The 15943-nt window shown below is 40.4% G+C and overlaps 1 protein-coding gene across 1 annotated transcript; it reads left to right on the top strand.

Annotated features, from left to right (window-relative positions):
* The first annotated feature begins 12608 nt into the window (after positions 1-12608).
* Positions 12609-15313, top strand: LOC105825094 (pleckstrin homology domain-containing family A member 5-like). The gene is made up of 3 exons (XM_012662772.1): positions 12609-12700; positions 12868-12947; positions 15252-15313. The coding sequence occupies exons 1-3, from the start codon at positions 12609-12611 to the stop codon at positions 15311-15313; spliced, it is 234 nt and encodes a 77-aa protein (XP_012518226.1).
* The last annotated feature ends 630 nt before the right edge of the window (positions 15314-15943 follow it).

Raw genomic sequence — 15943 nt, 5'->3', positions numbered from 1 at the left:
TCTGCTTCATAATTGCATGGGATTATACTTATTCCCGCAGCACTACAACAATTCACCTTTAAGAATGAAGGGACTGGAAAAGAGAAAGTTCTTTCTGATGACAAATTCTTCTGGTGCAAGAAGAAAGACTTATCCAGTAGAGTTTCCTATAATGAGAGTGTTGAGCAGGAAAAAAAGAAAGATTTTGAAATAATATTTTGAATTTCTAAGTATTAACTCAGATAAGCAGAATCTCAGTATAGTATGGTCTCTCTCTCTCTCTCTCTCTCTCTCTCTCTCTCTCTCTCTCTCTCTTTCAATTGTTTGTAAAAGTATCTCATCTCCACCCCCAAATTAAGTATAATTTCATGGAGGACAATTCTCATATACAACTATTTCAGAAGGGAACAAATGCTGCTCCAGGTTTACTTTTGAGTAATCATTTGGAAAGTAAGTGATGAACTGTAGAGGAAAGAACACAGCAAGCTGCCCAGAGATGGGAACAGCATGTAAATTACTACTAATCTAATTACCTTTCCTTCCTCTCTATTCTAGAAAAATGCCATCTTTATTTCAAAACATTTATATCTGAGCCGTTCAAACTATTTCAAGATGTTATCTGTTTCAACACACATAATGAATGTGGAGGGCAAATATTCCACCATTTTACAGAGAGATAGAAAGTGAAAATAATTTGCATCAAAGTTACACAAAGCTTAGATCTCTGAGTCTAATGCTCTTTGCTGCGTCTCAAAACATCTAATAAAAATTCATTGTCAACTAATGGACTGAAACAATTTGGGAGTATTTTTAAATGTTTTTTAAAATGTTTACTCTTCAAACTTCATTATATGTAGAACAAACTATGTGATTTAAATCTTCTTGACAACTTTGTCTTATACCTAATAATTATTTGTAGTAGTGCTTTTCTACAAAGTATGTGTTCAGGAGAATTTTGATAATACTGGCACTGTTGGTATTGTGAGCCTCTCCCTGAGAGCTGGGTAGACAGAATTTAACCACAACATATGTCTGTCAATGCACAATTGGCAAAAGTACCTATTTTGGTTCAAATTTTCTGCCAATTCTGCTTTCTGCGTGCAACAGTATGATAACATATTGGCAACATGTAGTCTATAGAGTAAAGTAGTGTGGACATTTGGAAGGTCAACTAACTTTTGACTATTATAGTTCAAATTAAGATATCAGAGACGTTAATAGACTAATTACCAGAATGAGTTAAAGCAGTTTTGGTAAGGATTTGCCTTACTTTCAAAAAATATCGAGATATTCAATGAGAAAATATGGTTCATCTAAGAGTTATTGAAGTATGTGGTCAATTTTCTGTAGGTGATTTTGAATGTGTGTGGGTGGGATTCATTCATTCATTCATTCATTCAAAAAACGGTCATGGAGTACCTGACATGTACTAGGCATTGTACTAAGTGCTGGTGAACAAGATAGATATGATATATCAGATAAGATTAAGTGCAACTGAGAGTAGCAAATGCCCCCAAAATAGCGTTTGCTTAATCAAAATAGAATTTGATTTCCCCTTCATTTACAAGCCTGAAGGAAGCAGTCAAGAGCTGTTATGTTGGCTCTGCCGCCTGAAGTCCTTAGGGACGCAGGCTATAGCCATGTGTCTGCTCTGCCATCCCTAAGGTATGGCCCTTACCTGCATCCAAGATGGAGCTACAGTCATCCCGTACATAGTCCAAGGAGCAGGTGGACGAAGAAGGAAAGAGGCAGGACCAAATATCTGCTAACCATCTTTTAAGGAAATTTCCCATAACCTGCCATACATTACTCTGTTCTCATTTACCAGAACTTAATCCTAGGGCTCACATTTAAATACAGGGGACCTGAGAAATATGTCTCTTGTCCAGGCATCAATGTTGTCAACTAAAAATCAGAGGAGGTCTAATAGGGAAGAAGTGATGTTAGCAATTTCTGCCACATGTGGCCCCAGACCCCTTGTATCTGATACCCTAACAGAACTGGAGGAGGGAGGAAGGAGGGCAGCGTTAACTTAAGGTGTAATTTACCAATTTCAAGAAATACCTGTAAAGGTATCAGTAATTAGCAACATAACTCAGATACCTCTTTCTGTAGGAAGACTTACCTAATCACCTCTCCTCACAATCACAGGATGGATGCACATTTTTCAAACTGTTATCTTTCATCTCATGCAGTATCTATTATGGCATTTATTGCCGACACAATAATTGTCTGTTTCTCTCTTCCCCGCTCTTTCTCACCCCAACGTGACAGCAATGCCTTGAGCCAAAACTTGAATTTATATTTCTTTGTGTCTACAGTATCCCTAGCCTAATATACGATATATTAGATTCATCAATAGTGTTTATTACTTGCTTTGGTTGAATAAATAAACTGTAAATAAAGGATCTCTAATCAAATGTAATAAAGGTTCCATAAAGTAATAGCATGGAGAGAAGAACTTCTCCAGTTATCAAAATATTTAGCACCAAATTCTTTGCTTATGAACACAACTGAATCTTTTATTTTCATAAATATTTAGAATATAATCTGATCTCTTGGGCATGTTAAATCCTGCTGGAAAATTTAGAATTAACTGCATTTTGCCAATGATGAATGTTATGACAATTATAAAAATTTTTAAATCACCGTTTTTATCAAGATTGTAATAAAAAAAAAACCTCTCTAAAAATACTCCAGTAAAAAACATAAATAGCTAATTCTATCCACTCTATAAAATGGCAAAGTTGGGCTCAGAATGACATATTTGGAAACAGAAAAACACTGACTCCCTAACCAATGCTGTCTCCTAGGTCTATATTCACATAATTCCAGTGGGGCAAGCTTCCAGTGGAGAGCAAGGCTTCCACCAAAATGGGTTCCACACAGCTCAGTCTCTCTCCTTCCCTCTGTTACTCCACACAGTATTGCAAAAAGAGAGAAATTTAAGCTGATCTGATTCATTTTCTCAGCCCTTTTCATTTTAAACCTGTTTGCATTTCTTATTGTAGTTATTCATAACTTTTTAAAAATTTCCTTAGATCGTACACATATGTTCTTCAGATCAGAAATTCAACTGATAAGACACTTCTGAATTTATAACTGCTTGGTTTTAAGAAGAATGCATCCTAAATAGAAGAGCTTTGTTAAAAGTCTCCATTTTCCCCCCAGCACTGTACACTGTTATTTTATGATTCATCCAATTACTAAACATTTGTTGAATACAAGCTATGCACAAGGCAGTGCCTATGATAATGCAGAAATTTGCATTTGCATTAAATGTTCCTTAATTTGAGCTATATATTACAATTAACTACAGATATTCTATTTTAGATTATTGTTTATATAATTCCATATGTAACCAAATCAAACATTGAATTGGAAACTAAGGAAAATTGGTTAAAAATCAAACATATATATACATATGAAGTGTGTATACGTATAATTTTCTATTAAAAGATATGAGTTGTCAGATGGAAAAAAAATTCTTGCTTTAAGCAAGTAGTGACCCAAAACATTGTATAAAAATAGTCTATTTAAAGAGTACCCATGTACTATGTAAAACGCTAACAATGGGGGAGAGAATGAGTCTCCTTCATTCTTTCATATATCCTTTAGGCTTGGGGCATGAGATATGATAACCTTGTCATTTACAGCTACACATATCAATAGAGATTATAAGTTCACATAGGTTTTTTTCCCCCAGTTCATTTAGCTGTATTATTTGATTTTTCTACGTACTACATATTACTTTTATCAATATTACTTTCCCTAGGAAGAATTTATATTTAAAGGAAGGACCATAGATCCCTTTAATGAACTAAGTTATGCTGAATTCTTTCTGTCCTTCAGTGTCTCACTCAAAATAACTACAGATCCTTAGTATGCTTTAAGCCAGGTAGACAGCTCTATAGAAAGCAGCTATTTTCATTCGCTGCTATGCTGCTCTTGGGCCCATGCATTTTTTTCTCCTCTACATGGGATAGTCTATAAAAAGCTAAAGGGAGTGTTAAATCTAAGAGAGGATAGACACGTAACTCACTGGCAGGTCACAGTAATACAAACAGAAATTAGTATCAAATATAGAGTGCTTTGTAAAATATAAAGCACTATGTAAATGTAAGCATTATTATTCATTTGCTTAAATAATATTTATTGAAACTGGGTGATAAGGATAAATAAAATGTTTCATTTAGGAGGTTTAAGGAGGAGAACAAGATATAAACTACAACATCAAATTGGTAGAGAAGATATGGGAACATAGCGGAAGGAGTAACAAGGTTGGTACAAAGGAATCAGGGATGGTTTCTTAGTGGAAGTAACTTTTGGGCTAAGAATTTAAACATTGGGGGCTGGGCGTGGTGGCTCACGCCTGTAATCCTAGGACTCTGGGAGGCCGAGGCGGGAGGATCGCTGGAGGTCTGGAGGTCAAGACCAGCCTTAGCAAGAGCAAGATCCTGTCTCTACTAAAAACAGAAAGAAATTAGCTGGACAACTAAAAATATATATAAACATCAATAGAAGTTTGTTACATAACCAGGGAAGGGAGCATTCTAGGGAGAGACTGTTGCATGCACAGAGGCTTGAGAGCCTGGCTTGTTTCACAGCAGTAGGCCATCCTATATGGCTAACATGCAGGCTGGCAGGGCTCATATCAGAAAGGGCCTCAAATGATAAGCAACAGGCTGGGGATTTTATCCTGTAAGGTTTTTGAGCCATGAGAGGATTTTAAGCAAGAAAGGCACATAATTAGATTTGCATTTTCAAAAAGAAGATTCAGGTGTCAGTGATGAGTGCTCATATTAGGATATGGGAAATAGAGAAGAGATAACTTCGTGATATATTTAATGGATAATTAATACAATTTATTAACTAACTAGCTGTGGGAGAATGATTATGAAGTTTCTGATGTGGGTATTTCGTTGGATGGTGGTACCATTCACTAAGAGAGTAATACATGAGGTGATTGCAAGTATTTGGAGGAAAAATGACTTGTTTTGGCATGTTGAGTTTGCAGCAGTTAAGGAATATCCAGAAGAAATGTTCCAGAAGGAACATGTCTGGAAGGAGATGTGATAGATTGTCTAGGGTGGAAATGTAGATTTAGGTATTATTATCTTACTGGCAGTGGTTCTCAGATGTTAGTGTATGTAACAATCACCAAAGTGCTTGCTAAATGCCAATTTCTTGGTCTAACTCTCAGAGGTTCTGGTTGAATGGGTTTGGGGAGGGGCCCAGGAATCAATATTTAAATAAGCTTCCCCAGTGACTTGGCTGCTGATGCTCTATAAAGCCCATTTTGGGAAATACTGCCACAAGATGCAGGAGGAGAAACACAAGGAAGTGGTGCCATGAAACTAAAAAGAGGAGAGTTTCAAGGGGTAGGAGTAGTAACTATATGAATACAGCAGGGAGGTCAGGAAAGGTTGAATGGAAAACATCCACTGGATTTAGTAACCTACAGGGGGACCCTGGTGACCTGGAAGAGCAGGTACAGTGAAACAATGAGAGCAGGTACCAACTGCAGTGGAGTCACTGGGGTGAGGAAGTGGACACAACACACGAAGCTTGGCTAGGAAGGGAATGCCTTGCAGACAGAATTTGAAATCTAATGTCTGAAGAACTTGGTTTCAGCCCTAAGTATGCCACTTAATGGCTGTGTTACATAATATCTCTGCAGAGCCTATTTTCTTGTTTGTAACATGTTGTGACATCTATGTTGCAGAGCCCTTTGTGAAATACATAATGTATGTGAAAAAACCATGTAAATTGCTCTCCCAAACTTTTCTGTTAATATTAACAAGCCATCTGAGTGGCAGAAAATCCTAAACTATTCTCTAGAGCAGGCATTTTACTTGTGTCTGTTCATCGTGACAAGATATCCCCAACTTCAGTCATTGGAGTGTTCACCCCATAAAAGCACAGGACTTAGAGGAAAAAAGTGTCATATGTAATGTCTTAAATAGACCTATGCCTTTGCTTTCCATGTGAGGCCCCAGAGGTCTGAGTGGGAAGTGGAGGTTAAAAGATTTGTCCAAAGTCACACAACTAATTAATGGCAAGACCAAAATCCAGCCAAGACTCCTAACTCTACCTTCTCCCTGCCACACCCTGCTCCCTGCTCTTGCGTTATAACATACCCCTTTTCTTAATACTCTTGCCATTTGAATTTCGATCATTCTCTTTTCCAGCAAAGGGAGAAGTAGATAATTACAGCTTCCTTGACTAGGGTGAAGGAAGAGGGTTTAATTTGAACAAGTCCAGGGGTTCAGATGCAAGCTCCTTGAAAACAGCTTTAACTATCACCTTCCCTCTTATTTTCCATGCTCCAGGCAGATGCCCTAAACTTAGTCTAGTCCCGCAGCTACAGACAAGGGATCCGCCAGCAGCAGAGTAACTTGTGATGCTGCATATTTCTTTCAATTCTCACCTTTCATAACTGAGGAGTGCTCCAAAACATCAACATTAAAAGATTGTTGTTCAAGATAGACCTTGAACAGTTCATGGGACACTCTTGAAAAACAACCATGATAGAAGATTTATATTTTATGACAAGCATGGAGATGCTACTTCCCACACTGCGCTTAAGTATTTACATAGCCATCTCCCTTTCAAAGCTGCTCAAAGCAGGCCAAATCTTTTAATTCCTATCAGCCATCAGAATTGCTGGCACACAGAAGGGATCCTATATAGTATATGGCTGTTAAATGAATGAATGAATGAATGAGATAATTTTTCTTTTTTTGAGACAAGATCTCTTTCTGTCACCCTGGCTAGAGTGCAGTGGCATCACCGTAGCAACCTCAAACTCCTACGCTCAAGCGATCCTCCTGCCTCAGCCTCCCGAGTAGCTGGGACTACAGGCATACACCACCACACCTGGCTAATTTTTTTCTATTTTTTGTAGAGACAGGGTCTTGCTCTTGCTCAGGCTGGTCTCAAACTCCTGACCTCAAGTGATCTTCCCACCTTGGCCTCCCAAAGTGCTAGGATTACAAGCATGAGCCACCACACCCAAGTGAATGAAATAATTTTACCTGAACTCTATCAATTTACTCCTTAACAGAAAAAAAATCCTTAATAAATTGATTTCCAAATATTATTTTTCTTCCCTGCTTTAGATTCCTAGTCTCTAGCCTTTCTGCCTAGATTTCCACTAAGCTAATTGGATCATATATTTTACCCTTCACTATAGACATTTCATGGTATATAACACGTTACAGTTGACTAAAGTTAAAGCAACTGTTTATAGTATTCTTTATTTTGTGAACTAATCCTGTAACAAAATATAAGTTATCACAGATATATTTGGAAAGTCAACCTAATAAAGTCGCAAACCTTTGTTAGTAGATTTTAATAAACATCAATGTATACGAATCATAGATGTTTATTAATACTAAAAGGAATTATTTTCTTTTTCACAAGCCTCTTTCTCCACTTTCTAGAACTCACATTTTTTCATTTTTTTTAAAAGGGGAGACAAATTGATTAGATGTTTTCTAAGATGTCACCTTGCTCTTTTTTTCCTTCACATATTTTAGGAAACTTAACTGAGTTTTTCTTGTCATCATGTGTATCTTTCTGCTTTATTTGAACCATAAGCTCTCTAGAACAAGGATTTTCCTCTATGTATAGAGAAAGTGACGCTTATTTTTAGTATTTAGTGCTTAAAACCTCTTTTTTTGGATCTACTGTGATAGTCATAGAATACTACTTCTCCAAAAGGCAGATCATGATATAAGAAATTGAATAGTCTCATAGGATGGAAATACGAAAAAAATACAATAAAAAGCAGAGGTTAGATATGAGTTTAGATCTGAGTCAGTTATTGAAGAGGTATGGGGTAATAAAAAGGGGCTATGTTATTGAGAAATAACTCTGTTGGGAGGTCGAAGCATTGGGAAGAAAATTAAATTCACTACTAACCGTTCCTGTGCTGGCTTACGGATGTGGAGATTCAGTGATGGAAAAGGTATGATTCCTGCCCCACTGCATTGCAGGAGGTGCACACGTGCACACAACTGCAAGATAAAGCAGAACTGGATAAGACATAGTTACAGAGAAAGGGCATTCTAGGAAGAGTGTAAGAAAAATGCAATTTCATTCATTAAGAGTGGAAATTACTCAGAGTGCCCAACATTCTAATATAGGGCTGCTTTTATTGGCTCCTGAAAACCATTAGGCTATTATTCCCTCAAATCAGAAGCATGCCTCTTTTTGTATATATGTCACAATAGCTTTTATTTACTTGTTTTCCTAAATTTGGGGACATATTATAGAATTGTCCGTAAGATTCTAGATTACCATTTAAGAACTGTGAATGTGATTTCTTAACATATACATTTTTGTTAAGTGAATATTGCTTTTTAAAATATGCTTTGTACTAATGAATCTTGTAATATCAAAAGATTCAGAGTTAAAAGCAATCCCAGTACAGCACATGATCAACTTACAGATTTCCCAGTAATATCCAGTCAAAAAGTCAAATACTATAGCTAGACTAACTGGTACTAGATTTCCAAAGTTATGATGATGTTAAAAGATTGGCTTTAGATTTTTTCATTTGTAATGATAGCACAGTATAAAGTCAATAGCTCTTGATTTTCTTGCTATGTCATATCCAGTGACCACTGATGCTAATGTGGAACATTTCCTGCTAGTTACTCATTGATTAAAAAAAAGTCATTTTTTTTCCAGAGACTGGGCAGGAGATAAGATGTCAAGAAGTAATAAGTAGTGAAGTGAAAGAGGAGAAAGCAAAGGAATCAAAAAGAGAAAACATTAAAGTGCTGTTATTTTTTTCCTCTGTGTATGTAGATGGACAGGAAAATTATAGCAGTAATTGCAGACTCCTTTTCACTGAAGACAGAATGGCCTTGGGGAATTAGAGTATGGGAGAAAAAGTCCAGTGAAACTGCATTCTTATCCAGGCCCCACCTGCCTTGCTGGATAAGGCTTTGGCCAAGATCATTTACCCTTTCCGGGCCTTAGTTTCCTTAAATGTTGAAAAACATTATTTGCCTCTTTGAGTTACTGAGAAGACGAATGAGATAATGCTTCTGAAGCACCCAAAAACTGGTCAGAAAAAGGTGCTATAAGAATACTAAGTAGTACTATTATTACTGAACTGTGTATCCCGTTGGCATGAGTCATTTTGCTGCAAAGATGCATAAGCAATTCCAAGCGTGGTGGAGGACCAGACACAATGGGAAGAGGCAAGTACTCTTAGGTGGTATTAAGGGGGAAGATCTCAATTGCAGTGAAATCTGCCCTTGTTCAAAGAACAAAAGGGGGAGACGGGACAAGACTTGTTTTTTAACTGTAGGCATACATCACAGATATTGTGTGTGTGGTTCTAGACTGTGGCAATAAAGCGAGAGTCTTGCAAATTTTTTTGTTTCTTAAAATAGACAATGAAGTTTGTTGCAACAATTGACTTTTCCTTTCATGACAGAGATGATGTTTGATAGCATTTTACCCACAGCAGAACTAGTTTCAAGTTGGAGTTACTACTTTATCAACTAAGTTTATATAATATCTAAATCCTTTGTTGTCATTTCAACAATGTTCATAGCATCTTCACCAGGAGTAGTTTCCATCTCAAGAAACCATTTTCTTTGCTCATCCTCAAGAAGCAACTTCTCATCTGTTCGAGTTTGATCGTGAGATTGTAGTCCCATTTTCAGGCTCCACTTCTAGTTCTCTTGCTGTTTCCACCACATTTGCAGTTCCTTCCTCCACTGAAGTCCTGAACTCCTCAAAGTAATCCATGGGGGTTGGAATCAAATTTTTCCAAACTCCTGTTAATGTTTGGAAAATGACCTCCTGTAAATGACCTCCTCTCAAGAACCAAGTATGTTATTAATGGCATCTAGAATGATGAATCTTTTCCAGAAGGTTTTCAATTTACTTTGCCCAGATCCATCAGAGGAATCACTATCTATGGCAGCTACAGCCTTAGGAAATGTATTTTTTAAATAATAAGACTTAAAAGTCAAAATGACTGCTTGATCCATGGGCTGCAGAATGGATGTTATGTTATCAAGCATGAAAATAACATTCATCGCCTTGTACATCTCTTTCAGAGTTTGTGGGTGACCAGGTGCACTGTCAATGAGCAGCAATATTTTGAAAGAAACCTTTTTTTCTGATTAATGTCTCAACAGTGAGCTTAACATTTTCAGTAAACCATGCTGTAAACAGATGTGATGTCATCCAGGCTTTGTTGTTCCATTTATAGAGCACAGGAAGAGTCAATTTATCACAATTATTAAGGGCCCTAAGATTTTTGGAATGGTAAATAAGCACCAGCTTCAACTTAAAGTCACCACTTGCATTAGCCTCTAACAAGTCAGTCTGTCCTTTAAAGCTTTGGAGCCAAGCATTGACTTCTCCTCTCTAGCTATGAAAGTCCTAGATGGCATCTTCTTCCAATAGAAAGCTGTTTCATCTACATTGAAAACGTAGATGCATTTAATGCAGCTACCTTCATCAATGATCTTAGTAGCTCTTCTGGATAACTTGCTGCAGCTTCTCCATCAGCACTTGCTGCCTTACCTTGTACTTTTATGTTATGGAGATGACTTCTTTCCTTAAACCTCAAGAACCAACTTCTGCTATTTTCCAACTTTTCTTCTGCAGCCTCTTCACCTTTCATAGAATTAAAAAGAATTAGGGACTTGCTCTGGATTAGGCTTTGGCTTAAGTGAATGTTATGGCTGGTTTGATGGTCTCTCCAGACCACCAAGACTTTCTCCATATCAGCAATAAGGCTGTTTTGCTTTCTTTTCACTGGATAGCACTTTTAATTTCCTTCAAGAACTTTTGGCACATGCCTGTAATTCCAGCTACTCTAGAGGCTGAGGCAGGAGAATCACTTGAGCCCAGGAGTTTGAGGTTGCAGTGAGCTATGATGGTGCCACTGCACTCTAGTCCAGGCAACAAAGCAAGACCCTGTCTCACACAAAACAAAACCAAAAAAAAAAAAAAAAAACCCAAAAACTTTTCCTTTGCATTCACAGCTTGACTAACTTACTGGTGCAAGAGGCCTAGTTTTTGGACTTTCTTGGCTTTCCACTTGCCTTCCTCATTAAGCTTAAACATTTCTAGCTTTTGATTTGATTTAAAGTGAGAGATATGGGACTCTTCCTTTCAGCTGAACACTCAGAGGCCAATACAGGGTTATTAACTGGCCTAATTTCAATATTGTGTGTCTCAGGGAATAGGGAGGCCTAAGGAAAAGGACAGAGACTAGGGAACAGCCAGCTGGTCCATGGAGTAGTCAGAGCTGACACATTTAAGTGTACTGTCTTTTATGAACGAGGTTCCTAGCTACCCAAAACAATTACAAAGGTAACATCAAAGACCACTGATCACTGATTAGAGAAAATAATAACGAAGCAGTTTGACATATTGTAAGAATTACCAAAATGTGACTCACAGACTTAAAGTGAGCACATGCTGTTGGAAAAATGGCCCTGACAGACTTGCTTCACGTAGATTTGCCACAAATCTTCAACTTGTAAAAAATAAATTAAATAAGAAGAGCAATAAAGGGAAGCACAATAAAATGAGGCATGCGTATATAGCAAGGTGGTTATACAAACAAGACTCCTGAAACCCTAGCCCTGCTCCAACACGGCCTTTGCCAGGTTATGACTGTGGGTAAATCACTGTTTCTTTAAACTTCATTTTTTCCAATCTGTAAAATGGGGATTATACTAGTATCTATAGGGTTGTTGTGGGGATTTAAAAATGTACACTGTGGCAAGGACTCAGTAAAGTAAGCTATCATTGTAATGTATGGGAGACTGGAAAGCAGAAATGCACATTGATAATAAGTGAATCTTCAAAAACAAATGAGACAAAAAGGCAAGTTTTTATTTTATAAAACATTATATGACTTAAGGGAAGAGAAAAACTTGTTTTGTCAAGTCTAAATCCACTCCTATTTCACGGGTCCATAACTAGTCAAACCTTTGATATTTGGCACACAACACACAAACAGGAAAAGCCTTACCTTGTGCTTTAATAAAAACAGCTTTCTATTTTAAAACGATATGTACATTTGAACAATCTCTCAGATATGCAATAGCTCTTATAAAACAAAGCTCAGACGCAGTGTTTTTGTTGTTTTAAAGAGAGAAATCAGGGGCTGGAAGATTATTATTCTCCCTTTGAAACGCGCTCTGGGATGGGAAGCCTCGGGGCAAAGCCCTGGGGGCAGGACGCGAGGTTTTTTTTTGTTTTGTTTTTTTTTTTTTAATCGATCCCGGAACCTTCGCGCGGGCGAGGGGGCGGGAGCTCGGAGGGGCGCGAGGGAGGGGTCTGGCCGCGGGGCGCGGCGCCGCTCGCCCATCCCCCGAGCGCGGCGGGGCGGCCGGCCGGCGGCGGGGACGATGCGGAGGGGCGGCGACGCGGGCCGGACCCAGCCGGGGCGGCGGGGCGGGCGCCGCCCGAGGGGGTAGGGCGCGCGCGGGGGCGCGCCGGGCCGGGGAGGCGCGCTCCGGCCGCGCTCGCTCCGCGCTCCCTGCGCTCCCTTCGCTCGCTCGCTCGCTCGCTCGCTCCCTCCTCCCTCGGCAGCCGCGGCGGCAGCAGGAGAAGGCGGCGGCGGCGGCTGGGGATCAGACATGGCGGCGGATCTGAACCTGGAGTGGATCTGCTCCCTGCCCCGGTCCTGGACGTACGGGATCACCAGGGGCGGCCGAGTCTTCTTCATCAAGTAAAGAGCCGGCGACGGCGCGGGGGCTCGGAGGGGGCGGGAGGGCAGGAGGCGGGAGGCTGGTGCGAGCGGGAGAGAGCGCCCGGGTCTGTGCCCCTGCAGCCCCCTCGGCTCGCCCGCGCGTCTACACTCACGCTCGGTCTGTGCCCCTTCTCTCTCCCCTGCAGCGAGGAGGCCAAGAGCACCACCTGGCTGCACCCCGTCACCGGCGAGGCCGTGGTCACCGGACACCGGCGGCAGAGCACAGGTAACGCCGAGCCCCGCCGGGCCCGAGCGGAGTTGGGTTCCGCCGGGAGGAGGCGGCAGAGCCCGGGCCGCCCGGCGCCCGGCAACCTGCCCCGAGCCGCGGGCCCCGGGAGGCGGCGAGGCGGGGCGGAGGCCGGCGGGGGCGGCCGCAGGTAGAGCGGCTGCCGGGGCTCCGCGCCTGGAGTTCTCCCCGGTCTCTGGGCACCTCTTCCTCCTCAGCCTTTCATCGCCGCTGGGGGACGGCGCCCTCTTACTGCGCCCTTTCTCCCATCCCAACCTGGACACCCCCGACCCCTAGGGCGGCCAACAATCCCCTCCGTGAGACCTGGAATCCTGAGTTTTTCGTCCGCGGCCGTTCCTAATCTCCCCCGCACCCCCCAGCTCCCATCTCACCCCCAAAAGCTTTTAGGAAGCCCTTCCCCACTGCCCTTCCTGCAGCCCCGGGACCCTGCCACTCGCCCGCCGGGATAACGTCTCCACATCCTCTCCCCCTCCCAGGAGAGCTGCCTCCTCCCTTGCAGCTTCCTCCTCCTAGGTGGGACTTGTGGGTAGGTGGCTGATTGAGGAGGAGGAGGAGAGGAGTCCGGGGGTGCTGCGATCCTGTCTGTGACAGGGAACAGCTCGGGAAACGCTTGGCGCGTTCCCTCCTGCCACGGGAGGAGCAGCCGGAGCCGGAGGAGGCATTCGCAGCCGCAGTTGCTCGCTCTCCGGATTCAAAGTCCCCGGCAGCGGCACTGAGGTTGCACAGACCGCCAGGAGGCGGTGGGCGTGCGAGGGGGTGTCCCGTGTGTGGGCACGCGCGCCCCGCTTGGAGGGGGCCGGCGTGGCAGCGGATCTCTCTGATGGCTTTGGTAGCATGTTTGAATGCTAAATGTGAGTTGAGCTGGAGAAGGGCTCCTTGTAGTTTCAGTGCTGGTCTGGCTTTCTTTTGTCATTCTTTGTTTACATTCGTGAAACTTGTTTGTCTTTGAAATGTAACATGTGTTCCCTGACTGGCCTGCCTCTATTTCTGGTGGTTGGAAAGGCTTGAGAACAGTTTGGATCGAAGGTGAGGCCAGTTTCAGCAGTCCCTCCGAGCTGTTCTCCGGGTTACTTTCTCTCCAACTCTGAGATTCTGTGAATCTGTTGAAGTTGCCAGCATGTTGAACAAACCTGCCTTTTCTGTTAAATGCTGGGGTTCTGTGAAGTGACTAATGTCTCCAAATTTGCAAAAAGGTGGAGGAGGTAAGGGAAGGCTGGTGTAGCAAGCATGATGAGGTTACATTTTTTGAAGGTATTTCTGACTAATACACCATCATATTTCTTAATCTCCCAGTGCAGTCTTTTGCTTCAACATACCTTTCTAGTGTTTTGCATACATACTTCAACTTTGATGTTCTCTTTGCTTTTGTGGATAGTAACAAATTTATTTCATAAAAGACAATGTGGTATTTAAATTAGCCTTATCATCCTATGGAATTATGCTTATTTCGGTTATGTGTAATATAAATATGTGTCTTAATTACCCCCACAGATTTGGTAACATTCACACCACAGAAAAATGTTATTCTCTTAGGTGATTTCATATTAATTTTTTTTCTGGTTTGGTTTGGTTTGCTTGGATTCTGTGGTTTTGTGCACACACCAATGGCTTTTTAATTCAGAGAGGTATTATGATTAAATCCAAACCACTTGTCATTCATAAGTAATATGTTAGCACATGAAGATATCATCATCGGTCACCTGAATCATTTCCGAGTTTATTACTTGGAACTTCGCATTTCTTAAAGTCAGGACTCAAGCGTATTGAAATACACACAGAAGAATTTGGTGTCAGATTTCTTTTCCACTAATTAAGTACTTAGGAAGTTCTTCCTTCTTAGCTGTGACACTTCCTAGATGGATTCATTTATGAAGCTGAAAAATATGGTCTTAAATAGACACAATATTCCCCAGAAGAGACAGACATTTCCTCTTATGCACAGTTTTGGCTTTTTGCCAAATATTCATAGGTATTTCACTTGGGATTTAGAAGGCTCCCTTTTGATTTTTGGGGTGCCAAAGCATAGTTGCTCTCCATCCTGATCATTAGAGTGTATAATTACATTAGATAATCTCTAATACTGTCGATTCTTTTCTGGCAACTTTAAGTTTGAATTGCCCTTTTTCAAAAAATGAAATTATATCTGTTATTAATTGTATTGCCAGTCCTACACTTCGTTAGAAACCTACTTAAAATAGCTAATCATGAAAATGAATAGTTAAAATAGTTATTTTGCTATCTCATTGAAGTAATACTAATTGTAATATATGTATGTTTTTTTAGATTTGCCTACTGGCTGGGAAGAAGCATACACTTTTGAAGGTGCAAGATACTATATAAAGTGAGTTTTTTGACTTTCAATTTTTTTTGGTAATTTGAATGCTGTGGTTATTCTTCAGTTGAATGGTTGTATACCCAGACAGGATCATGATTTTCTAAGGTTTATTATATAATGTTGACCATATTCTTTATTTTGTATAGTGTTGGAATTTTGAGAGGAAAAAAATAGCACTCTTAGTTTTCTTATGTTATTTGCCCAGATACTCATTGATTTGGAAATTAGATCATTTATGGCCATAATTACATTTTTTGGTGCTTCAGTATATATTCCTCAGTGATAGAGAACATTATAGTCTTTTGTCTTTAGCTATGTGGTACTTAAAGCTTTGGCCCTTGACTATCTGTGTTAACAGATACCAAACAAAAAAATAATCTTTGAGTTATGCTACCATCTTTCTTTTTAAGTGAATTCTGTTCGTGTGTATTTTGACCAGGGCTATAAATAGGTAGCAAAATCTGGGTACAATCTGATGAACAATGACAGGGCAAAAAGTAAAAATAAGCAGAAATAAATACTGAGTATTTCACAAACGTATCTTGGAGCACTGGTTGTAATTTTGCTTCAGTTTATTTAAGTATATCTAAGTCAGTGTGTTTTATTGGTGGTGTGTTTGTGCTTGAATAAGAGGCTTTCA

This window comes from Propithecus coquereli, unplaced genomic scaffold, assembly GCF_000956105.1.
Source record: "Propithecus coquereli isolate 6110/MARCELLA unplaced genomic scaffold, Pcoq_1.0 Scaffold78, whole genome shotgun sequence".
NCBI classification, from domain to species: Eukaryota; Metazoa; Chordata; class Mammalia; order Primates; family Indriidae; genus Propithecus; species Propithecus coquereli.
This window is presented reverse-complemented; position numbering and strand designations above follow the sequence as displayed.